Raw genomic sequence first — 26,369 nt, 5'->3', positions numbered from 1 at the left:
GCTGACTCTCTGTCCTACCTGCCCTGCAGTGTCTGCTGACTCTCTGTCCTACCTGCCCTGCAGGTTGCCACAGCTCTCCATTTAACACCAAAGGAGATTCTACTAATCACGGTGACCCAGGGAGCTAGAAACAGCAAATCCACCATTCCCAATCTCTCCCAGTAGATTTACTCTGACTCCTTCCAAACAGGAAAATTTCATTTTACATTTAAATGTCTAATTAGAACCTATTTTCCTTGGAAAAATATTCCTGACCTGTAAGCACTGCAATTTCCATGATACTGAGACTATGTTCAAACATGATCCATGAGTGAAGAAGAGGGGAGAAAGGTTTTTCTCTGACCATAATTATCTGTTGATCTTATAATGTGGTCATATAATTAAGAAAACCACAATGATAATGGGTACTGTAACTGGTTAAGACCTTAGAGTTGTCAGAGAATTGATCAGCCCTGATGCTATCCTATGTTCCTACTCTTGTTCAGGAAACAGCTTCCCCTAACTGGAACTTCATAAATCTCAATAGGCCTGACTGATTTCCTACCCTTGGCTATAGATATTTACATGAAGGAGCTTGACCATTGTGTAATGCTGGTCCTTGAGCACGTGTCCTTGAATACTATTTTGAAGCAGCTTACCTAAAACCTTTAGGAGCGTTGGAATATGTACCAAAATGAATCACTTTATACAGAACACTGTGAGCTATTATTTGCATTTAAATAGAAACACTACAGCCTTCCTTTACTGTGACAAATACCCATTGGTAACTGATCACATTTCTGATTACTCTAAGAGGTAACTGTATCTATCAAAGTCCCCGACAGCCTCTGAACACTTGTAGGCTTGTAAGTAAGCATAATAGCTTTTTCTGAGACTATTACATTTGACTGTTAAATATGTCCACTACATACCAAGAGCCTCTTTCTGATTTTTGTGAATAATAAATATAGTAAAATTCGTCAAATCACCTAATTTACGCAGTGTTTTCCCCATGCAAACAGTGACTATCCCACTGTATCGTATGAGCTAGCAGTACAGGTTATAATCTAAGGACATGGCAAAGTGTTGACATGAATTGCATCCTAATTACCAAGGGGAAAACAATGAATCCAGCTGCCAGAAACGTGCTGAAGGCAGAGAGCAGAGACACTGTGCAAGTGCTCTCCTGCATTGGGAGGTGGAGGACACGTGCTGACAGCTCACTACAGAAGGACTGCAGTCCATGGGCCTGGCCATTGTCACACTCAGTGATATTTACTTATCTGAAATCAGTTGAATTACTTATCCTAACACTGTAAGTTAAGAATTCTCATTAACACCACAGCTAACAGCGTAGTTTTGCTTTAAAACATATAGGTTTACGCTGGGCAGTAGTGGCACATGCCTTTAATCCCAGAACATGGGAGGCAAAGACAGGTGGATTTCTGAGTTCTAGGCCAGCCTAGTCTACAGAGTGAGTTCCAGGACAGCCAGGGCTATACAGAAAAAAACCTGTTTCGAAAAACAAAAAAAGAAAAAGAAAAAAAAATAAAACACATAGGTTTAACTAACTCTCAAAATACTGAGATGCTAAAGCCCATCAGATATGCTGACACCTCAGTGGGGTAGGAGAAGCCGTTTCTACAGGAGGAAAGCAGAAGTGAATACTGTGGGAGAGTCAAGAACAGGATGAACCTCAACTGAAAATCTATTAAGCAAATCAGGCCCTCGGGTGAGAAGATCCAGCTGTGCCTTGCTGATGCCAAAGTAACCACAGTAGCCCATGTTGTTAATTTAAACATTCTTTTCAAAACAACTTTTTTTTTTTGCGATATGCGTATACAGTTGATATTAATCTACACGGTGTCCAGTGGTGTGGCCTTTAGCATACTTGGCCCAAGCTCTACTAATCTTACAGGAGATGTGACCAGTTGTTGCTTTTACATTTTTGTCTCATTTCCTTCTCAGGATAGCTGACTAGCAATACTTTTAAATTCTAAAAGGATCCAATTGGCTCGAGTTTAGTCATCGTTTTGACTTAAATGTTAGATGCATACTGAATGAGCTGTGATTGGGGGTCAGCCAGCTACTAGGGAGTTGCAGCGGACCCAGATGTGGCCGCTCTTAAGAAGCACCACATGGGTCTGGAGAGCACAAGACAGTGTAAACACTGGAGATTGCACCACATAGCAGTCTCCGTATGCTCGGCTGCTCAGCAGTTAGGAGACTAAGCCACAAATGTTTACCCAGTCCAAAGATGGCTGGCCAGTCAGTGTTCCAATCAAGAATCTGTTTTCAGTTACAAGTAACAGAACCCAATGCAACCAACCTACCCAAATTGCTGAGAAATGGGAGTCCCAAAGTTCCTGTTCATCTGTATTGTGGAATTCACACCCTAGGCTTTCATGGTGAGCAGGGATCTTGCATTGACCAACAACTGACACTCCAAGCTAAAACACTGGGTGTTATATCCAAGTTTGGTATTTGTAATTTTATTGAAAGTTTTCAGTATACATATTACTTTCTTAATAATTAGATAATTGTGAATTATAAGTGACGTTTATCTGATTTTTTTAATCAAATACTTACCTGTTACTTCTTTGACAAATAATTTCAAATGTGAAATAATCTTTCTCTCAGAAATATCCCACATCCTATTACTCAACAAATGTATCTTAAAATCCTCACTATTCTTTTCTACAGTCATGGCTACAAGGTGACTGCAGAGTGGGCATTTGTGCAGCTGACTTATAAGACCAAAAACAATCATTGACCTTCCTCATTCTTAGAGTAGATTTTTTATTTATGGCTATTACTTTTCTAAAATGTTACTGTGGTATCTCGCTCATAAAAATGTATTTGTACAGTTTACATAAATAAGATTTGGTAGATAACTTCATTTTCTGGGTACTGATTCAACAGAAACCTCCACCTTTTTGAAATTTGTCCCTTAGAGTCTTAAGGAGAACTCAGCTTTTTTTGATGTCCCACATTTAGTGAAGCATTTAGTGGCTTGCATCCTAACCCAGGGAACATTTCAGTGTTGAATGTGACAGAGACCACATGGCTCCTTCCTAAAGTCCCATGTGGCCATTACAATAAAGCACTTGAAGATTCTCAAAAATGTCATAGAACACAAAGTTGTTTGAAGACATTAACCAGGCAGTGTACACTGATTGCTCCTCTGTAGTTCCAAAGCACTAAGCAAAACACGACAATGAATATATCCTCTATTTCTCTTTTAAAAAGAGGTAGCTTACCTTAGAGTTGTTTTGTACATTTTAGTACAGAATAGAGAATCAAGACTTAAAGTTATTCCTAGGAAATTGTAGAGTTTTTTGTTTGTTTGTTTGTTTGTTGTTTGCTTATGTTTTTGGTTTTTGTTTTCTTTTTTTGTCCAGAACTAAGGAAAAGATAGACCTTTTTACAGAATCACTTGAGAACTTATACCAGAGCATGCAATTTTACATTGTGCTTTCTGACATTTATGTGTGTGAATATGTCTGGCATTCGGTCTATACATTTCTCCAGTGTTTTCATTGCACGCCTTTATTCATTTACAGAAGAGAAGGAACACTTTGAGACCCTGTCCTTCACCCCACCTGGCCCAAAGCCATTGTTTGATTATGATAGGGGCAAGAGATTATGATTTTGCATGCCATGTTGCTAAATCATATTTTAGACTCAGCCGAAAAATAGAAATTGAATTGTTTTCTTCCAATGGTATGCATTGTTCACTTGACCAAGTACAAAAGGAATTCCAACTATTTGGTCAGATTAGAACTAAGATTATAATCTAAATTTCACATTTTAAAGTTGGAGAACATAAGGTCACAAAAGTTATAAAGAAAGACTAAAACTGACTGGGTTCATAGGTTATAAGGACCAACTCCTAGAAGAATATACGTATACGCATACACACATATATGCTGTAAGTCGATAATAGTTAAAAATAAATGTTAACTTTCCTTCAATGCTGAGTGGATCTGTGCTGCATATTAGAACACCACAGACCCCATAACTTGCAAAAAACATGAAAAGCTTTTCTCCAGATTCTGCAGTTGGTGCCAGCATGCTGTCTGCTGAGACCTCTTTCATCAATGGCTTATTCCTTCAAGGTAGACAGGAGAAGATAGAATGGACTGAGGCTCCTCAGAGAAGGAGTCCTGAGAGTGGAGTCTCACAGCTCCATCATCTTTTTAATAGCCCTACTTGTTACTTCCAGTATGAAGATAAAGTTTCAGTGTGTGTTTTGGAGGGTTATTCAGCCACAGCAAACAGTGCCTGTGTTAGCTGGGCACTGTGGCACATGTCTGTAATCCTAGAACGAGAATGTGGAAGCAGGAGGACCAGGAGTTCAAGGTCAGCTTTAGCTACTTAGTGAGTTTGAGAGCAGCCTGGGCTACACAAGACTCCAGCTAAACAAAACAAAACAAAACAAAAACAAAACAAGCAAACAAACAAAAAACATGAGGCTGAAGAGATGGCACAGCAGTTAAGAGCATCAGCTGCTCTTCCAAATAACTGAGATCAATTCCCAGCATCCCATCCTTTAGGCTGCTCACAGTGATCTGTAACTTAGCCCCAGTAAATGCAGTGCCCTCTTCTGGCCTCCATTGGTACTGCTTGTACATGATACACACCATACTAGCAGACAAAACAGGCACACACAGAAAATGAACACACACACACATTACATTTATTGGGAGGCAAAGGCTGTGACTGATTCGACATTACTGGAGTCCCTCAGCAATCAAAAGAAGCACGATTACCATTTATGAGATACAGTTGACCAAATTGCCCACACATACTACTTTCCAGTTGTTTTCATTTGGTAGAAGCAGTATTGATAGTGTTTAGTTCCATAAGTTCAAGGGACTGAGTAGTTACTGCTCGTTGGCGTATCGAAGGTGTTAATATAAACCCCAAATTGCTTGCTCTGTTGTCATGTCGCTAACTAATGTTTGTTAATGACCAGGTTAATTTAAACAGAGAGCTTAGTGTCTATCTGAAGTTGGAGGCATACTCCACGCTACGGTACTAAGTACTTTACTCACTTCATACTGTTTGGTCTTAAAAATCTTCTGATGCTATTTTAACCCAATTCAGCTTATTGAAAAGTGAAGTGGGGACTTTAGCTGATTATGTCTGCAGCCTACCTTTCAAATTGCTGCTTAGGACACAGGAATATTTTCTAAACATTCTGTGTACTAACAAGCTCATTTGCCTTTTAGAACAAGACAAGTTTATTTTTTATCTCCTCTGATTTAAATTTGGAACAATAATGAAAATATTGTTATTGAAAGTATTAAACAAGACGTCAAGCCTTTGATAAGTGACCTCTAGCTTTCAAAAACTGACGCCTTGGCTGCTCTTCCTGAGGTCCTGAGTTCAATTCCCAGCAACCACATGGTGGCTCACAACCATCTGTAATGGGATCCCATGCCCTCTTCTGGCGTGTGTCTGAAGACAGCTACTTTGTATTCACACAAAAACTGATGCCTGCTAATGGAACATCTCGGGTTGCACATCACTGCTGTCTTCACTTTGGTCATTGCTGGTGACAACACAACGTTCCTTATCTCACACTCTTGGAAGCATCTTTTCTGTGAGGTAACCACCTAATCAAAAACACTGGAATTAAGAACATAGCCCTATGCCTGACTCATTCTTTCTTCTACTGTAGTTTCCTGGTTACCCCTGAAGAGATTAGCACTTTGACACCTTGTGTCTCATTGACAGGAAAGTCTGTCCTTGTTCCTACTCTGAACTGCTTCCCTGTTCATTCACATACATTTTTAAGATCAAGAACTGTTTATACAGAGAGTCTGGTATACCCAAGGACTATCCTGATGAATATTCCTCAGTCATCGAAGCACATTGCTAGGAGACAAATGGGTATAAACTATGGAGCCAATCCACTACTGATCGACAAATGCTGTGGCTGGGATGGGCTAGTGCCATTTGTCACAGACACAGAAGAACCTCGACCTTAGGGACTCAGAGAGGACTGCCTGGCAGACATTTTAACTGAAGCATCAGTTGGCTGGGAGAAGGAAGCAGAGGAGGACTGTTCCAGACAGGATTATTATGGTTTTAATGAGAATGTCCCCATATGCTCTGTATTTAAATACCTAGTCCCTGGCTGGTGGCTCTGTCTGTAAGACATATCATTATGTTCACAAACAAATCTTTGATGAGCAGAGGGTGAACTTCACAGACTGAGGTCTGAGGATGGTCTGGACACATTTAGGGAATGTACAAGCTTCTTGAAACAAATGACAAACTTGTTGGTTTCTATGTGTGCTTGTGGAGACGAAAAGAGAGGCAGCCTTGATAGCTTTATGAAATTTTCACAGGGCATCATAATACAACAGCACATTTGGCCCTAGAGACAGAGAGCTAAAGGCCAGCTTGCAGAGCAGAAATCTCAGGTCCACCACAAAGGGCCCTTCTAAAACTGAAGAATTTCTCATTTAAGAAAAATGCCTCATTCCTTCCCCTGAGTGAGTCCGTTTTTCCCACTCCGCCCTGACCCAGTGATGTTCTGTTCCTGGCCACAATCCACCCCAGAGATACCGCCTCATGGAACTGCTCTCATTGCCAACCCATAATAGGTGTCCACCCCAAAGGCTAAGAATAGACACGGTGTCCTGGTGACTTGAATATTAGGCAATATCTGAAAGAAACCTCATTTCCATCGGTGGAACCAGAGAGAATGCACACTGCAGGCTCAGACTTTCCCTGCTGAGCAAGTGATGTAAAATCCTCTGAAAGAAACACGTCTACCTGGTGATCTATCTCAAAGGAAAATGCTAATTTTTCCTTCCTTATCAAACTCCATCTCCAACACCTGTGCCCCCACCCTATGCCTAAAGACACCACCATGCCCACACACACACATTTCTATCAGGCAAGATGAAAAATCTTCTCTTCTACATTTTTAAAAATGATGTGTTTGTGCATGCATACATGTGTGTGTGTGAGTTTATATGTACCATGTGTGTGTGTGTGCCCATGGAGACCAGAATAATGTGTCAATCCCCTGGAGCTGGAGTAACATGTCACTGTGACTAGCCATGTATATGCTAGGAACTGAATTAAAGTCTTCTGCAAGGGCAGCAACTGAACCATGTCTTTTAGCCAGTGAGTATTTTACATAACACATTTCCCAGAATTTAGACAGCACTCTTCATCTTTTGATTAGATATGTTACCTTGTGTAACTCAAGTCCTTAAGGATTGGGGGATATATCTTCATCTCAAATGTGGAGATTGGCAGAGACTTTGTAAGTTCCTTCCATTCTCAACAGATGCCATGGGTGCTGGAGGGAAGAGGAGAGTTGGGAAGATGTTAATGGAAACACTTATCACGATAGCATTGCTTCTTCAGTTTGCCAATTACTTCCAAGGATTTCAGGGCCCCTTCCCTAAAGCATCCCCCAACCAATTTAATGCAAAAAGACTAAAGTTTAGCATAGGTAAGCAGGAAAAGAGCCAGCAGTCTGGTTCTGTAAAGGCCAGATATATTTGGGTTGCAAGGTTTCAGTCACAGCTCTTGAATTCTGTTGGTATAATAGACAAGCAGTTACAGACAATATGTAAGTGAATGTGTGGGATCTTGATCCGATGACATTCTATACACTAAAAAAAGGTGGCCAGTGGGATGTGGTACAACCTTTGTGTCGTTTACTGACCGGTGAAACTGAGCCCTGAAGTCTCCAATCTGAGATGGGAATGTCTTAAGTTTCCAAACTCCATCTGAAGTAATTCCCTGACAGATTCCTCTGCAGCGATTGTCCTTGTGTCAAACAGGAGCCTTTCAATCACTTCAGCTGCCCACAGCCACCTCACCATGCCTACCCCCGAATAAATGACTTGAATGATCTGGTTTAACAGCTTACAGGGAATCCGAAAGAAACAGCTCAGGCAGCGTGTTTCTCAGGCAGAGATATAAATAAACGGCTTTATCAGCAGACAGTGCTAAAGATGAATAGCCTGGGGGAACAGTTGAGCAGTTAGTTCATTGAAACAGGGGATGCAAGAAGGGAGGAGAGAAGAAAGATTGATTGACTAGCAAACCAGTTTGTGAGATCTACTGTACAGGCCTGCCCAGCTGGGTACTTTATCTTGAATTTGTTTTGCAAATTGCAGATGCCTAACTATAGAAGCCAAGAAAAAGGAAGGCTAGTCAAACCACCCAAAATACTCCCAGGGGTCTCTGGTAACTCTAAGGACTTTGTTTTGTAATGGGAAAATCATTAAATATCCTCCTTGTAAATCAGAGACACAGAAAGCCATTTCAATCAGATGTATAGAATAACACATATTCTTTAGCTAGTCTTTAAGGAACAAGAGAACAATGCTTATTTTCAAACTTCGAGTCCTTTGTGAAAGCTGCTGTGTGTCTGTATAGCTCACAAAACTGCTTTAACAATGACTAAATTCAATGAGCCTTACCATATCAAGTATCTCTCAAGGAACTGGTAGATTCTTTTCTTTGCTGTCTTCTGACATGTCAAACACACTTGCTTCCTACCTCTGGCTGAAGTCAGTTCTCCATGACACAAAGAATCCTTGTTTCACATTAGAACAAAATAACTAATCACATCATTCTTATTTTGCAGCATCTGTTAGAAAGATTACTCACATGTTGGTCACAATATACTGAGATTGTCGAAGTAAGATCTACCTGCCAAGCTTTGTCTCTTCCATTTGATCCTAAGACTTTCTTCATACAAACTGTTTCATTAAATTTCTAAGTTGAGGCCTCAATCCATACAAAGAGCTCTGGGCACATAAGGAAAGCTGAGGGTGGGAGAGGTATTCTTCCCCAGGGAAAAGTACACCGGATCAGTTTTCCAGTGACAAACAGTCACCCTGAAAACATACATACAAGAAAAATTATACAGACTTAACAGGTTATATTTAGGAGTATATATGTATAATCAAATACATATGTGCATGCAATAACAATTGCTGAAAAAAGAGGTCGTGAAGTAGACTGGGGAGGGCTGTATAGGTGGAAAAGAGAGAAGAAAATATAATTAAGTATATTATCAAAGAACTTAAATTAGAAAAATGTGTGTGTGTGTGTGTGTGTGTGTGTGTATTCTAAAGTTGGATGAGGAAGTGCACACCTATAATCTCAACACACACATATACCTCAAGTACAAAAACATGTGACTATGTAAATGAAATTTAAATGAAGACATGGTGGGTTAGCATCAAGCATTATAGCATTAGAACTTAAAACAGAAAAAGAAAACATAAATGAAAGGTATTTTAATTATTTTAATCAGGTGTGTGTTTGTAACTTGTTACCAACCAGTCTTTGACTCCAATGTCTCTATAACCTTGGGTTTTCCATGCTGATAACATTACCACACTGGAAATGACATGAGTCGTTCACAGCCACACGAGCACATACACACATACACATGCAGTACCATGGAAGGTGAGGATGTGTCAACTTTACCATGGCTTCCATTTGCCCTCCAGAAGGAAAGATGTATTGTGTGGAGGGAGAACCAGCTGATGTCTCTGGTGTTGAGTTCTCCATGGCTGAATCTGGGGGTAGCAGTAAGGCTGGATATAGAAACCGTAGCCAATGCATTGGAGCATATTTTTCTTTCAAAATATTTTATGTACTGCAGTTTGCACAACATCTTGGCAATGAAGGCATGTCTGTGAAGGAGGTGTCTTGTGTTTCACAGCTAACATAAGGGCAAAAAATATGACAGCAGCTAAATGTGATTTCAGTCACGAACTGAAACAGTGTGTAAGAGTACCATGGTAAGGTCTATGAACTACAAGTTCAAAGGTAAAAAATCTACAAAATTCCAAGAGAATTTATTTCTCTCTCTTCTACACCAGGACATGTCCCTCCATCCCAGCACTATTTTCAAATTTGGACAACACTTGAGACTTTAGGGAAAAGGGTCCTAGAATATTTTTGGTATTGTCTAGGAATGAAACTAAGTTTAGAACAGTCCATCTGTTTGATTAGAGAGAAAAAGAGCTGCGTTTTCTTGGCACGCACATCCTTTCTAAATCTCAGAGATGGGCATTGTTCCAGATTTCTCTGGAAATCATTCTGAAGCTCACCAGTTCTGCCAACACTAAACATGCTGTCCATCTCTTTTCTTGCAGTTTTTTTTAAATTATATTTTATTTCTTCTTTGGACGTCTCATATATCACTACAATGTAGTTTGTTCCTATCTAGTCTTTCCTTCCTTCCAACTTCCCCTTGAGTCTCCCAGTCCTTCTCAACTTCATGTTCTCTCTTTTTTGTGTGTTATTAGTAACCATGAATCCAATTGGTACTGCAGATATGTTCATGGGTGAGTGGCTATGCGCTGGGCATGGACACCTACCATGTAGCTTATAAACTCATGTGTTAGCTAAGGGTGTATATCTGTGTGTCCCCTTCGAGTTCCAAATGAACTCTGCATGTCTGATCAAGTTTTCATAGAACAGTTTTCAGTGACCTGCAAGGCTGACCTATCTGCTTCAATAGGAAAAAGATAAAAATAAAAATGCACTCTTGAAATAGCATTAGCAACTATGAGTGGCCATCATTAAAGCCCTTCATTGGAGTCAGTCATTTGGTTGTCACGGGGTGTCAATGACATCAGCACCTCAATGCTATAGTCATTTTTCCTGTTCCCATTTTACAGATGAGGAGAGTGAATTCACGTCTTCTGGACCCCCATCTAATAAATGCTAGAACCAGGGCATGGATTGGGCAGGCCACACCCCAGAGCTCCTGCTTTTGTTCAGTATAGTCATGCAAAGAGATTAAAAAAAAAGTCCTTTGTATGTTTTTCTACCTGTTTGTTAATCATTTCCTTTAAGCATGAAATATTTTTTTCTCAAAGCCTTGCACAAAACTTCAGGTTGTATCTTAGAAAAGATTGTTCAGGTTAAAATAGAGCAGAGATCCAACTACTGCTTCCAGTGTGTTCTCTCAGCTTGATTCCTTCCTCCAACATTTCCAGGGGTCCTTCCAGCCCTTCCACCCTGCCTCTTTTCTCACACCACAGACTCTTCTTCCCTCTCCTTTATCTGAGAAGTCCCAAGGGTTCTGCCATCAGTCCTCCTCCACACCCTCTATTTCCTACTCTGCTTTCCTTCCAAGACTCTCAACTCTATGATTTTCTTCTCGTCCACTCTGTCAGGGACTCACAAGCTCTTGTCTTCAAGTCCACATTCCTAATGGCTTGTAAGACACATGGAGACAAATGACTTCTGGGGGCTATGTGCATTTAAAGTGGAAAGAAGGTCACGAGAAGATGACTGTGTTGGTAGCTGGCTCATGCAAAATTCTTTCTTCAATGTTTACTGTCTCAGCTTAGAGCAGCATCGTACCACAATAGAGAGGGAGCATTCTTCAGTCAGGCTGACCTGACTCCAAACCCTCTGCCACGTTCACACCTCCAGCTCCAAGGTCTCCCTCAGCTCAGATACCTCATCTGGAAAATTGAAATAAAAATACTAGTTCTTGTCCGTTTTTGGTGGATGGACTGGATAAACGGTGTAAAGCATTGAATGTTAGGTCTGGCCTGTGTGCTGTCTTGGTGTGTGGCTCTTCATACAATTATTCTAGATCCCTTTGCTGTTTGATATTTCCTGTTTGACATACTATTAAGATACAGTTTCCTATTGCACTGGATTTCAGACTGGCAGCTTTCTACTAGGAAAAAAAAAGGCTTAGCAAGTAACATGTTTTTAATGTAATAAAGAAGATAATTCTTGAGAGTGGTGTACCACTCCTACTCCTCAAGCATCGTGAGAGTTCCCTTTTTGATGTGCTGTAAGCACTTGCTGTCCAGCTGGAGGGTAGGAGTCAAACTGTTTTGCTTCTGTGTATTTCATGTTTCCCAAAGGTGCTACAAGCATGAGCTCATACAGGTACAAAGTTTCCTGCCTCCTGGGTCACTGTCATCGATGGGTGAACATCTTTGATGTTCTTCATTACATAGTTTAAATTCTTATTTTATAATATTGTGTTTGTTGTGTTTCGAGACTTTGCCTCCTGTATCCCAGGTTGGCCTTGAACTTGTTATATATCAGAGGATGATCTTAAACCCATGGTTCTCCTGCCTCCACCTTCTGAGAGCAGAAATGACAAGAATATTTCACTCTGCCCAGGCTGATCTTATAATTTCTAACCTCTGTAATCTGAGCATTTTCTGTCCCTTGGTTAGATATGAGTTCTACAAGGAGACCATGTTTTCCAGTCTTCTTGGAGTCTTACTAGTACAGAGCTCTATATAGTTCATTAGGACAGAATTATACCTCAGAAGACTTAGCTGCTGTCCCTGCAGGGTTCTAATGTATCAATGCCTAAAGACTAGTAGATCCTCAGATCTGAGTGGTAATTTTCCAATATCCAATATTATTTGATATATGACGTTATTTTCTCCATCATTGCCAATAAGTAGGGTGTCCCCTTAGCATAAACTGCTGTGAGATTAATGAGTCTCTAAGTAAGAGGACAAATACCTTCTGCCTCTTGTCCAGAATGGCAATTCAACTTTAAACACATGGTTGGAAACTCCATTTTCATTGTAGGGTCAGAAATAATAAATGCACACTGACTTGTGAGAGAAAAGAAATGGCTGTCGCTCTGTGATGCCTTTGCTTCAAAGAAGTTGAGAGTGTCACTGAATATTTTCTTTGAGGTTCCCTAAACACCTCTGGAATGAGGAGACTGGTAAGAGTCTGATGCCCACCGTTCACCTTCCTGCTCTGTTTGCAGTGTTACACAACAATGGCTTTTCAAAAGTGATTCTCCAGATGTCCAACTCATTAACCAAATTTGATCTCCAACTGGATGAAAATACTTGGAATCTAAGCGTAATCATCTTTGTGCTCCCATGTCTTCTTTAATTCACAGTATCTTGCCCTCCTTTTCTCTCTTCTACAGGATCAACACACTGTGGTAGGCCAGAGCACAGGCCCCAGTCCAAGTCCCAACTCCTGCTCAAATCCAAACACTGGAAGTGGTTACATGAACTCTCAGCAGTCCCTGTTGAATCAGCAGATGATGGGGAAGAAGCAGACCATGCAGAGGCCAACCATGGAGCAGAAGCAGCAACTTCTCCTCCAGCAGCAGATGCTGGCTGACACGGTAAAGCTTGCTCCGAACTTCTACTGTAGATACTTGTTGGCCTTGGAGAGACAAAGTGTCCCCTGTCCTTCTGTTTCTAGCCATGTTCTATTCCTCTACTTATGTGACAGTAAGGAGGGTGTAGTGGATGCAACAGAAACTAAACTGTATGAATTTAAAATGCAGGAGAGCAGGGAAGCCTGACTTCCCAGCTGCTAGGCATATGGAGTACACAGCCCTCGATGGCTAGCCCTGCCCAGTTCAGGAATGTCTGTGGCCAGCAGGGCATTTGAAGGGAGCGAAGGAAGGCTCAGTTGTTCCCAGCCTCAAGGGGTGGAAATAGTGAACTGCACTTTAATCATCCCAACTCCAAACTGATTTTTAGAGGTAAATGAGTTTTAAAGGAAAGTTTTAAAGGTTTTAAAGGCCACCAAGATTTGGCTTCCCCAAAAGCAAAGCATCTCAGAATGGGGGATGTTTTTAAAAAGAACATTCTAAATGAATTTCCACTTCACCATATTTGCCTGACCCCTTAAGAACCACAAGGTTGTTTTTCCCAAACACCACCAGAGCTTTAGCCTTGGTTCCATGTTTATGTACTCATTCCTCTGTATTCTCAGACATCAGCACACACATCAACCCAAACTCCACTTCCCCAGACTGCAACACCCTCTCCCTTCAGCCTGTCCTGCCCAGTTAAATCAAAAGGGACAAAGCCAGACAGTTCAGGGTAAATAGACCTACAGAAAAAAGGAGAGTGAGGTCAGGTGGTGCAGCTCAGTGATAGACTGTTTGCCTAGTATGCCTGAGGTCCTGGGTTTGATTCCCAACAGTGGAAGATGAACTAAATCATTTTATATTCAAGGAACTTTTTAGAAACAGCCCAAAATGTCAAGTGCTATAAACACCATGAATAGTCAGTGAATACTGAAAAATCATGAAAATACAAGCTACAAACAAAAGAACCCCTCCCCCTATTGTTGCCCTAATGGATCAGAGAACCTGCAGGGAAATCACAAGAAAAAAATCACATAACTAGGCTAGTAAAATGCATATGCTTAAATGCTGTGCTATGAGAATTGCTAGAAATGGCTGCGAGGATCAAAAGGTGCAGAGGAAGTTGGAGGATGAGTACAGCTTGGGGCTGGAGGTGTCATCCCAACTCAAAGATGTAGCACACTCAAGACACAGTACACAAAGGACACACATACTGTCAAGGCATAGATTGTGGTCAGGGATAAAGAAGGACAGGACATGAAGGCCAGAGGAAGAAGCTTGCTAAGTCACACTATCTATAAAGCAACTGCTTTTAAAAAAAAAAGAAACACTGTGTTCAGATTTGTGTACAACTAAAGACGGGCTGATAGGAGAAAGTGTCCAGCTCCAGTTTGAAAATATGGCTAGTCATCTCCCAAAAATGAGGTAAATTTTGACTTTGATCTGGTAAGACTATAGCATTCTGATAGAAATAGTTTTAGGCAGAGGGCAAAGACCAAAGGAGGCAGCCCTGGTTTCTACGTACTGGTTAGTTTCATGTCAAATTAGTAAAAATGTAGCAAGCACAGAAGTCCTTAAACTAATGGCTGTGGAAGTTAGCCCTTAAACTAAGGGGTCTGAAATCTGTGGTCAAATCTGTTCCTCCCTCCTCCTTCTATCTTTATAACCTAAATAGCCTAGAAACAAGGGTGAAGAGGAGAGAAAGTGCCATTTCCAACTGACTTACTGGCAATACTTTTACTATTCCCATTGACAGTCAAATTTGATCAGTTTTACACGATGGAGTTTCCGGGTTTTCTGCTTTCCTTACAAGACCCTGATTAAAAATGACACACACATTCTTGAGGAGCTGGTGATGGTGCTGGCCTGACTTCCACTGGCGCCCCTGTTGAGTCTCCCTGGACAGGTGCAGAGGGCAGTGGTGGGATGAATGAGAATGGAGCTGCACTTTCTGTGGTCCTTACAAAGCATCCCACTTCTCTTTGTCTGGATGCCATTGAGGGTGCCTATGCTTTTTAGCATATCCAGGAAGAAGCAGCCTTTGATGCCCCTTTACATTAGCATACGCTTTGTAGTCATTCAAGGCCTTGGCAAGGCCAGACAGGCACCTAAATAGAGGCGGTTACTCATAAAAGTTCGTTAGTCTTACTTCTACCATTCTCCCACCAGTGAAGCACAAAGCAAGTGATACCAGTTGCAGTTACTCCAGTGATCATCATTACAAACACGTATTATAAACCTACTGTGTGCCAGGCGCCATGCTGAGGTTTTACAGAACAAAAGGATTCATCCTTCTACAAGGATTCTGAAACCTCCCAAATCTTATACTTTTATGACTAAGGACAAGACGGATACCACTGAAGCAAGAGAGACTGGGCATGATGAAAAGTTCATTTCATTTGACACAGAGGTGATTTCTGTAATCGGTGTGAGTTTAGACGGGTGCCTCACAGTAGCTTCTTCCGCTCAGTGTTGGCATCCAAACCCCTCTGGCCTTGTAGCACAGCAAGTCTATGCTGTATCTGCAAGGCTGTGCTGTATCTTTGAGTTTTAAGAAACTCAGATTTCCAAAGATATATATGCTCAGACTTTGAGCAAAATAGCTGACCAGTTGGAGAGAGAAAAAGCCAATTGCTTAAGATACATTAAGTAAATCTGGATTTGAAATCTAGTGTGTGATTGGGAATCAAGGAACTAATTGTCACACACACACACACACACACACAACTGCTTCTTGGAAAAGAGAATTCATAAAATCCCATTCTTGGCTTAAAAATGGAAACTGTCACTTTACACACGTGTTTACAACAGGGTTGCTTGCTCATAGCCACACTGGACTGGTGGAGGATCCCAGGTTCTTCCTTAAACAGTTAGGGTTTAGATAAAACCACTCCTCACTGACCACTTTTTCCCTTAATTTGTAAACCCACATTTAAAAGAAATGTGATCCATATGTTTCTGATTCATTTACACTTAGCTCATCGAAATTATGTTTTATATGAATTACTTGGTGTTCAAAAACACACTATGAGTTTTTCAAGTTTGTTTTTTTCTTAAACATAAGAAATAAACTTGGTTTGTTGTTACTTTAAGGCCCTTCCCTGCCCCCTCAGAGCACACGCATCTCACTAGGAAACTCAGAACTGAGCGGAAGCTGTGTGTTTGAATGGTGCAAATGCAGTGCTGGCTCTGGCTGATGGACTCATCTGTTAGAGTTTTCTCTGTATTTATTGACTTTCCTATAATTACAGTCTTCTGTCTCTACCTATGCCAATTACTCTTATCTTTAGAAATGAATATTGCTTTATAGTGTATACAGAATTGCACTGAAGCAATTCCAGAAAGTTCCCAAGTGCACACCAAGAAAGAAAAAAAGCAGGCACCCCTGTCCTTAGCTGATAGCAAGCACACAGCTGAGGTATCTTGTTCCCTATATAACATAAAGTCTTAACACATGCCAACCTCAGACAGGGTTACCTCATGATAAACTAAGACCAAATAGGCCACTTCATAATATTTTCTAAAAACAAACAAGGTAAGTATGTAACTCCTAAACATTAAATTATCCTCTCCTGCTAATGGGCAGTAGCTACTTCTCTCATCAATCTAGGAAAAGAATCCACTTACCTAGGTCACCCATGCCCAGGGTCATTCTCACATCCATCCTGAGACACCTGAGGCTCCCCGCTGCCTCATGCCGCTGTGAATACTGAGAACAGTGAGGGTCACTGTATGACCTGAGTCCAAGGTGTTGGCCATAGTAAACGATGCCCCATGCCCTCCGTTACTGCCCAAATTCACCTACTAGAAAAATCGAAAGGTAGCTGATTCTGAGCACTCTGTGCTTTTCAAACAGGACACTGTGAAGGTCTTTGTATTGAGTGGCATGAAAGGTCCTGAGTTCCTGACTCTGGAATTTGTATCTGTTGTACTTCTGTGTGACTCTGGGCAAGTTGCTTAGCCTAATGAATCTTGCATGTCCCCTTTTAAATGATAATAGCCACCATTACCTTCACACATTTGCTAAGAGCAGATCGAAGAGAAGTCCGTGCCTGTGGTGCCTGTGCCAACACCTGAAAGGTTAGCAAGTCTCTTGATACCTCTTCCACGGAGAGTTGGCAGAACTGCCAGATCAAATAACTGGCAGCCCAGGTGTTCTCTGTTTTATCTGGCTGGCTAACTATTTTCCATAGTCAATAGACAAGAAAGCTCATCAGACACGCTACAACATAAAACAAACCCACACACATTTAGTTATAATTGAACTCTGATTAGAAAATGAAGGAACGGAGCATGCTCAGTAGGCACAGAGCCGGTGTGGAAGTGTATATAGGAGCAGAAATTACACTTCCACACAGGAAGTGATTCAAACTGAAAGACCTGTCTCTCAGTGTACGCTGCCACATAAGCGTAAATGACCTGAAACTCACACAGCAAAGTCGCTCATTTCCTCTGCCTGAGTCCTCACTAGACAGCCTAGGCTTGCTTCCAGCTTGTGATCTTCCTGCCGCTACTTCCAGAGCACTGAGATTTCAGGTGTACACTGCCATGTTTAGACAAAACTGTTCTTATATTTGTACCTTTTTGAACATCATGCAGATTTTTTTTAAAAGTGGAAAAAAATGTTCACTCAATTCAATATGTTTTCATTTGTGTTTTCAAGGAGAAACTTTCCCCTCAGGATCAGATGAACCGACATCTGACAAGGCCGCCCCCAGACTACAAAGACCAAAGAAGAAATGCGGGCACCCTGCAGCCACCTGCTCAGTATTCTGGTAAGAGTTCTTTGAAACAAATACAAATCATAACTGTGAAAAGAAAAACGATTCTATTTCCACTATTTTCTTTTCCCATCTTGGAGAGTACATCTACCCTAAACCTTTTTCTAGCTCCCACTTAGCTTTCAAACAGTGTTATAGCTTACACCTATCACAGTCTTATATGTTTGGTTGTGAGCCTAGCCTTTAACGGCTGAGCCATCTCTCCAGCCCTACCTATCACATTCTTGAGGCAGGAGGAGCACTGCGAGTTCAAGTCCAGCCGGAGCTACATAGTAAGTTCCATGCTAGCCTAGATTATAGCCTAGATTAGAGATTCTTTCTTTTTCCATAAACCAATAAATAAATAAATAAATAAATAAATAAATAAATAAATAAATAAAACAAAAAATAGAACCTCATTTGGTCCTTTCACGGGTTCTCGCTTGTCCTTGCTTTGTGCTTACACGTTCACTACTTGTGAGAACCTTAAAAACCGGTACATTTTCTAACTACCGTGTTCAGACCCAGGCAGTATAAGGTTAAGTAGAAACACCTCCCTTTTAGAACATCTGCTGGCTGGCAACTTTCACAAAGTCTTTCCTCACCCTACCTTTGAACCCATCTCCCCAAGTCTTCTACTCCAAAAACAACACACACTGCCAACAAGGAATTATTAAAAAGCAGACCATGTTTTTATGAAGCCTCCCTTAACCAGAGGTGAATTCTGTTTAAGTCACAAAACCAAAGTTTTTAATCACTCTGTTTCTCAGAATGAAATGGGTGGAAAGGAGCTGTGGTAAAATCTCTCTGGATCTCCAGGATGGGAGCCTAGGGTCTCCTCGGTGATGTCAGAGTCTAGGCTTCTTTTGTCTTTCTACTTCCTTTGCATGTGCCTCCCATCCTAAGGGCTGCCCTGTAGCCACCACAGCAGTTACCTCCATATGCATTTTCCATGCAGGAAGAGGAAGAGAGAACAGGTTAGTGAACTCCCAGAGGAGCCATGCCCCCTTCTAAAGCAGTCTGATGGGGCCTCTGCCCACTTTTATCTCTGGCCAGAGAAGTTTCTGTGGATTTTCCATTAGCAAGAAAACTCAGAATATGTGCTTTGTCACATGACCACATTGCTGTAAATATCAGGGCTTTGTCTGAGAGGAAGACAGGCACAGGACAAAGACACCTACCCAATAGCTCCTTCCAAGGAAGGCCTGTGCTTCTCCCAAGAGCAGTCTTTCGCATATGTTGACCCCAAAGTGAGTAAGAGTATTTTCCTTCCTGTACTTCTGAGAATAAAACAGACAGCAGCAGAGCAAGACAACCTCCCCCTCATATTGCTTTAGATCTTAACATTAGCTCAGAACAATTCTTTCCCAGCTATTATATCAGGGTAAAGAACAAAAAGAATCCATCACTACTTATGTCTACCACACATTAGGGGCGTCTACATCTTAACTGCTGTTTTGTGAGCTTTATGAGGATTCTCTCTGCTTTGGTTCTTTTTGAATGCTCTTTTCCAGTCCAGTAAGATGGCTCAGTGGGTAAGGAGCTTGCTGCCAAGCCTGATGACTTAAGATCTATCCCACGGACTACCACACTGGAAGGAGAGAACCACCGCCCACGAACAGTTTTCTGACTTTCTTATGTGTGCAACAGCATTTTCATCCCCAACACACATACACAGATGCACACAAAATAATCAAATGTAAAACACAAAGCAAAACAAAACAAAAAACCCTGCCTTCTTCATATTTAGGGTGTATCGTTTCTAATGAGATAACCAAATATAGTTTTGGTTGGGAGAGGATTGAGCCCAGGGTCTTGTGTTTGACAAGCATTCTCCCATTGAATAGCATCTCCAGCTTTAAAGCTTCTTATTTTTCCCCATCTTACTTGTATAGAACAAATTTCTTTACCACAAAAATCTTCAGCTGCAAAGATGACGTTGCTTAAATTCACAGTCTCTTGCTCTGAGTTTGCCTCATCATATACTAATGTATAGTGCATCATAGAGGATCTTGGGTGAGGAGGTAGAAAAGACTCCTCATGTACTGGAAGAACACGTGGTCTGATTAGCAATGCATCTGCAGTGAAGAGCAAAGCTACTGTGTAGCCTTGGCCCTGTCTTCTGCATTATGCATCAACATATGCATCATCTTCAGTCATCAAGGGGTATCCTAAGTGGTCACATGTGGGCATGCTCTTCACTTTACATACACTTTTCATACCTGTGTGTATGTGTTTCTGTTTCAATATCTTCATGAGAGTCTTGTCCTTCCTTCAATCTCTTTCATTGAATCATTCAAAATTCAATTGAACAACAACTCTGTCAGGCATTGTACTTGGAATACAACTGTAAACCAAACAAGAGATAAGGTCTTCCCTTGTGGAATTTGTCATTAAGGTACGTTTTTCCCCCTCCATTTTTGCCTCTCAATCTGATTTCCCAGGGTTACTTCAAACCTTACTGAGCCAGGGATATTTCATTGCATTTATTGGTCACTGTCTGTTGAATGGAGCCATCCTGTTCATCAACTTAGGATCCAGTTATTGCCCCCCTCATCCAATCAGTTGTTGACAGGCATCAGTTTAACTGGTAACCTTTTCAAGGCTTGCTGAATTACCTCAGTGCTCAATGGAAGGTCAAACAGAAAATGGCAGACAAAGAAACAAGACAGGACATTAGGAAAAGCTTCACACCAGAGCTTCAGGCTCAGCTTGAAACTTGAGGAAAAAATAAGGCTCAGGGGCTTAGCAGCCATCATGGGAGCAGGAAACAGATGAGCAAAGGTGGCTGGTGGTGTAGTTCACAGTAGTGCAGTAGTAACTATGCCTCCTTCAGCAGACTTCCCATATGGAAATAATCACCAGAGCACAGATTACATCAGAGTGCAGATTCTTGAGACTGTGTTTGCCCTTTGGATGCAAGGAAGCCACTCACAGCAGCTTCCTGAATGAGGATGATACAGATAAAGAATGAATCATGATTGTCTAGGACACAGGTTAGGAATATTAGTGTGGTAGCCATGAATGGGATTTATCTCCCACTTCCTCGTTGCAACCCTGGGGTGAAGGGTAACCTGGTTTTCATGACAGCTAGCTAACCAAATTTGTAATCTTCCAACTCGGAACATAATCAAAATAATTCAAAAAGAAAGATTGATTATCACCTCAGTGACTTCAGAAGACAAATAAAACAAAAAATGTAAAATAGAATCATTCTATTTCACTCTGTTTTCTGTAATGTGTAGACTCTTAACCAAGGAGCAGCCCAGGGCAACACTTTCTCCCAGATCTCTTCTGTTCTTTTTTTCTTTTTTCAGTATGTTTGCTATGTTATTTGTCTAAATCATCCTGCACATGAAACTAGTTCTGGAGATGATAACTTGTTGAAGCTGCCGTAAGAGACACTAAGCTGCATGAATGAATGTGATTCTCTTCTTTGTTGTAGGTGGCTCCTCTACAGTGAGTTTAAACTCTAACCAGGCTTTGACAAACCCAGTTTCAACACACGCTATTTTAACTCCGAACTCCAGCCTCATGTCTACATCTCATGGGATGAGAATGCCATTGTTATCCACAGTTCAGAACATGGGGATGTATGGAAACCTGCCTTGTAACCAGCCTGGCACCTACAATGTCACTTCAACAATGAATCAGCTGACCCAACAGAGAAATACAACTCAACTGATAACAAATCAGAACAACCCTCTGATGCCACGGCCCTCTCCCTTAGGGGCAAATAACAGTAACAATGTGGCCACCTTTGGAGCTGGCTCTGCTGGCAGTTCACAGCAATTAAGACCAAACTTGGCTCACAGTTTGGCAGGCATGCCAGCCCAGAGGTCATCAACTGTCATGATCACAGCCAACACAACAGCAACAAACTGGGGTTCTCAAGAGGTGATTGGGAAACAACAGGAAGCCCTCAAATCCACAGGGGTCCGCTTCCCAACAAGTACACCAGCAGCCTATACCCCAAACCAGTCATTGCAACCAGGAGTAGGGAGCCAGCCATTCTCCCAGAGGGCAGTGGCTCCCCCTAGCCAGTTAACGCCAGCAGTGCAAATGAGACCTATGAACCAAATGAATCAGACATTAAATGGGCAAACCCTGGGTCCACTCAGGGGTTTGAACCTCAGACCCAATCAGCTGACCACCCAGAGTCTGTCTAATATGAACCCATCAGGAGCAGGATTGAATCAGCCGAGGACAGGCACCAACCAGCCTCCATCTCTGGCACCCAACACTTTTCCTTCATCCAACCAAAGTTCCAGGGCTTTTCAAGGACCTGACCACAGCAGCGATTTAGCTTTTGACTTTCTCAGCCAACAGAGCGACAGCATGGGCCCTGCCCTAAACAGTGATGCTGATTTCATCGATTCTTTATTGAAGACCGAGCCCGGCAATGACGACTGGATGAAAGACATCAACCTTGATGAGATCCTGGGAAGCAATTCCTAAGGTGGAAGGAAGGTGGCCCATAGGCTCCGAGCAGGGTTTTTCCAAGGATACTGTAATGCCAAATTGCTGATGTCCAGGGGGCTCTACAGACATCAAAACGGAAGGTTGGCAGGAACCACAGTGGTGAACATTTTGGTTCACATGCTTGTTTTAAAAAAATCTTGAGCCTGATAGTAAAACATTTGGATTGTTTTTCCCTGACTGAACTTCAGGATGTGTTATCCAGTTTATCCAAACACAACTGTGATGCTGATGTGTAATTAACTGTGTAAAATGGTCTTCCCAAGTTCCTTTTCTCAGTGAAGGAAGTACAATGGAACTTGAGACCTGTTTCAATCCCACATCATAGACAGGTGCTTGTTCTAAGCAACAGGCAGCAGACTGTCATCTAATAGATAAATATGCCTTGACTTCTCTGTTGTTATTTGTCTTAAAGCTTGCAGGAAAGATTGAAATGCTACATGGTTGTTTGGAGTAACCTATAGGTTGTTCTAAGGAAGAGAGAACCAGAGAACCTAGAAGCTATCCAGCAGATTGATTGATTTCTTTCCTAGATGCACTCCTCATTTTGTAATTTTCCCATGTGTTTTGTATTTTGGTGGGATGCTGTGTCTCATGATAAAACAAGAATGCAGGGCTTACAACCTGACTGGGGCTTCCCTCCCAATTTTTACAGATAACCAAGACTGGTCCTGAACATGCTGAAATATCAGTGCACAACTGCCTGCATCAAATTTCAGTTAAAAAAAATTAAACCTTGCCATGTAGGAGAAAAACATGGCTATGAAATGTCAGCAGTGTTGCTCACTGTGATTGATAGCCACTGGTCTGTTCCCAAGCAGAATAAAATTGAGCCTTGTTCATTTTTTTTTTTTTTGGTAGCCAGAGACTGGTTTGTAAAAAAGAAAAGAAAGAAATTAAAGTGTGAATTAGAGTCAGATAAGAGAATACCGTGTTTTGGTTAAAGGTAAGAAACAGGGAGAGCCATGACAGGGCACAAAGCTATTTCACAAAGCTCAGAGGAAACAGTAACCAAGAGACAATGTAGCCTTTCCTTGGATGTACTGCGTGGACTTAGATGAGCAGCTGAACCCAGTGTGATCTCTGTGGAGCCACCCACTCACTCTGTTCATGATGCAGCAAGCCCTTGCCATATGGTGCCTGGGCCCTTCTTATCCAGGTTTCCTCCCTCAGGGCTGAGTGTTACAGCAAACTGTGCATGTGTCTGGGTCACTGAACCTCAGTGCCCACATCTATATACACTGCAAAGTAGAGCAGGTATCCAGATTTGAGAGGGCTCTAAAAGACCACTACCACCTTCCTAAATCCAGAGACTCAAAAGCTACTCTCAACCTTTGAGTTAGACATTCACACACTAAAATACCAAGCGTGATTGGCTTCAAGTCATTTAAGCACCTAATCTCCACAAACCTGTTCAGGAAAAGAACACATTTTGTTTTTAAAGCTCTACAAAGTCCTTTTCCTGTCTTTATGATGCCTTTGGGCTCTCTCTGGCTTTTCCACTGCACCAATAACACTGGCCCAGGATCTTCTGTGCTGGTTTGTAAATATTAATAAATTACTTGTTTTGTAAACTTTTGTAAAGAATATTTTGGTAGAAATACTTAAAACATATTCTTTGGATTATATTTATACATATGTGAAATAAATATACTATCGAAAGGTTATATTTTATACAAAAAGTAAATTGTTACCTTTTGTATGCTAATATACAAAGTTTTGTATAATAGGATGGTTTATTTTTAGCTCTACATTTAAACCATAGGTGATTGAGTGGAAGCTTTGAAAAACCACCAAGAGGCTTGTTAGATAAATGTATATCCTGAGACCTCACTCGGGAAGCATTCCAGGTCCCATCCCTCCCTGTTCTTGTTCTTTTCCCGCTCAGATCCTTTATTAAGCCCATAGTTCTCATGTCTTATTTGACGATTCTGCTGTACACACTGTACCAGTCCCTGTTGCATGTGTCCTATTGTGTGTCTCCCCATTATACAAAACAGTGTTTCTCCATGGAAAAAGAGAGAGAAAACAATGTATATATATATAAAAGCCAAGATTTTGTGGCTCCTCCAGATTACTGTACATATCTGCAGGACTTCTCAGTCTCCGACTTTGTAATTCAGCTTGTTCCACCTAACATAAATAATACATTCTACAGCAGCTGTCCAGTTGTCCAATCAAAGAGGCAAAGGAAACAAAATGGTTGGTTTTTCTTCTATCTTAATGTGAATTTCATAATTAATGTCTATTTATTCAGCTATTCATTAAAATACAGGATTCTTTGGGGGGGGAATGGTTTAACCTATAGTTGTTTTGTTTGTTGGCAGCCTATTACCAAAGATGATGTAATTTTCCTGAAAGCTGAGATAATGACAATTTGATAAACAAACTTAGTAAGAGCCTCAGGATTTACAATGTAAGAGCTATTGGGATACAAACTCCCGTTTATAGACATGCCAGACTACTTAATTGCTGACATTGTTCATCATTCTGACATATAACAGAGAAAGTAAGAGTCGTTTCTCCTCCTCCTTCTTCTTCTTCTTCTTCTTCCTCGTCCTCTTCCTCTTCCTCGTCCTCTTCTTCTTCCTCTTCCTCTTCTTCTTCCGATTCAGAGGCTAGAAAGTAATGTGGGCAAATAATTCCTTCTTGGCTTTGTGTTCAGCCCAATGAATGGAGTCACTGAGTGAAATGCTGATGTTACCTGCATTGCTGTCCTGAACCCACGAATGTAAAGATTTCAACTTGTAATACAAGCATTTTGTATTGTGTGTAATTCCATGTGTAAAAAAAAAATAGTTTAAAACAATTTAGAAGTGCTTTTCTTCTATGAAGTCATACTGTCAGTCACCAATGACGTCATTACAGTTAGGACAACCAATGTTAACAGTAATGGGCACATATACACAAATTGTTCTTTTTTAAAGATTTATTTTATACTTTTAAATTATATATGTGTGTGTGTGTGGTATGTATGTGTGGGTTCTGGTGCCTGCCAACGCTAAAGGATGCCCTGGAGATGGAGTCACAGGCTGTCATGAGCCAACTGTTGTGGGAACTGAACCCAGGTCCTCTGAAAGAGCAGTGAATACCACTCTCAGCTGCTGAGGCGTCTCTCCAGTCCCCAGCCAACTGTATTGTTCAGGAAGCTTTAGACAGTAGTAAAATGCAGACTCACTTCTTTTCAATGTTAGTCTGTTCACTGAAAAAGCTTGTATTTTACATGCTTGAGATTATATATGCAGGACCAGGGAGATACCTGGGTTGGTAAAGAGACAGTGGTAAAAGAATGAGGACATTTCAATTGCCAACACCCATGTAAAAAGCTGGGTGTGGTGGTATACACTACTGACGGAGGAGCAGAGACAGCCGACCTAGCCTAACTGCCAAGCTCCAGGGCAGTGAAGGATCCTGTCTGAAAAGAGTGACTAGTGTTTCTGATGACAACATCTGAGGTCATAGTGTGGTTTGTATGCACATACACACACACACATACACACACAAACACACATTTACGAGTACTCACACACATCAACATGCGCACACATGCAACCACACATACAAAAATAAAATACTAATATTTTACATATGTAACATCTACTAAATGCTGGGAATGCACTGATTACTTTTGAGGCACCATGGTCATTTGCCCTGGAATGTGGCATTTGGTCATAGGCTGTGTGAACACAGAGCTTAGTAAACACACCCGAGTATACACATTTACCCAGCCTTTGGCAGAACCAAGGTTGCTATGAGAAGGAACCACTCTCTGTTCTTCCACCCTACTAATTATGCTGATAGGGTTCCATGTCCTTTCCCCTCTGCCAAAAATGCAACTGTATGATACTGCGATTTTCACTTGCTTTACCAATGGAACCATAACAAAATTGATATTTTCTGTGGCCTTGCTCCAAAGAACCTTACAGATCGAATGGAAAATAAGGTCAATAGCAATAAGATTGAGTACTGTCAAAATACATTAGGAGAAAGACATGTACAATTCAGAACTGACCTCTGAACTCCAGCTTCTAGCCTCAGAA

At 41.2% G+C, this 26,369-nt stretch overlaps 1 protein-coding gene and 1 long non-coding RNA gene across 4 annotated transcripts in view; one reads left to right on the top strand and one right to left on the bottom strand.

Annotated features, from left to right (window-relative positions):
- The window catches only part of LOC114617721, a 48,942-nt gene extending 31,807 nt beyond the window's left edge, over window positions 1-17,135 (bottom strand). The window contains exons 1-2 of one of the 2 annotated variants that reach the window (XR_003710863.1): window positions 17,101-17,135; window positions 7,196-7,303 (exon numbers count right to left, since the gene is read on the bottom strand). This is a non-coding gene — a long non-coding RNA (uncharacterized LOC114617721). Of the gene's footprint in view, window positions 1-7,195; window positions 7,304-7,675; window positions 7,784-17,100 lie in introns of those variants that run through there. The other variant, XR_003710862.1, reaches the window with a different exon arrangement.
- The window catches only part of Maml2 (mastermind like transcriptional coactivator 2), a 326,128-nt gene extending 300,990 nt beyond the window's left edge, over window positions 1-25,138 (top strand). The window contains exons 3-5 of one of the 2 annotated variants that reach the window (XM_028763340.1): window positions 12,911-13,114; window positions 17,754-17,865; window positions 21,296-25,138. In XM_028763340.1, the coding sequence (XP_028619173.1) occupies window positions 12,911-13,114; window positions 17,754-17,865; window positions 21,296-22,308 (1,329 nt within the window). In that variant the 3' untranslated portion in view covers window positions 22,309-25,138. The remainder of the gene's footprint in view (window positions 1-12,910; window positions 13,115-17,753; window positions 17,866-21,295) is intronic. The other variant, XM_028763339.1, reaches the window with a different exon arrangement.
- Window positions 25,139-26,369: the final 1,231 nt, after the last annotated feature.

Source organism: Grammomys surdaster, unplaced genomic scaffold (genome assembly GCF_004785775.1).
Source record: "Grammomys surdaster isolate TR1022 unplaced genomic scaffold, NIH_TR_1.0 138, whole genome shotgun sequence".
NCBI lineage: Eukaryota > Metazoa > Chordata > Mammalia > Rodentia > Muridae > Grammomys > Grammomys surdaster.
This window is presented reverse-complemented; position numbering and strand designations above follow the sequence as displayed.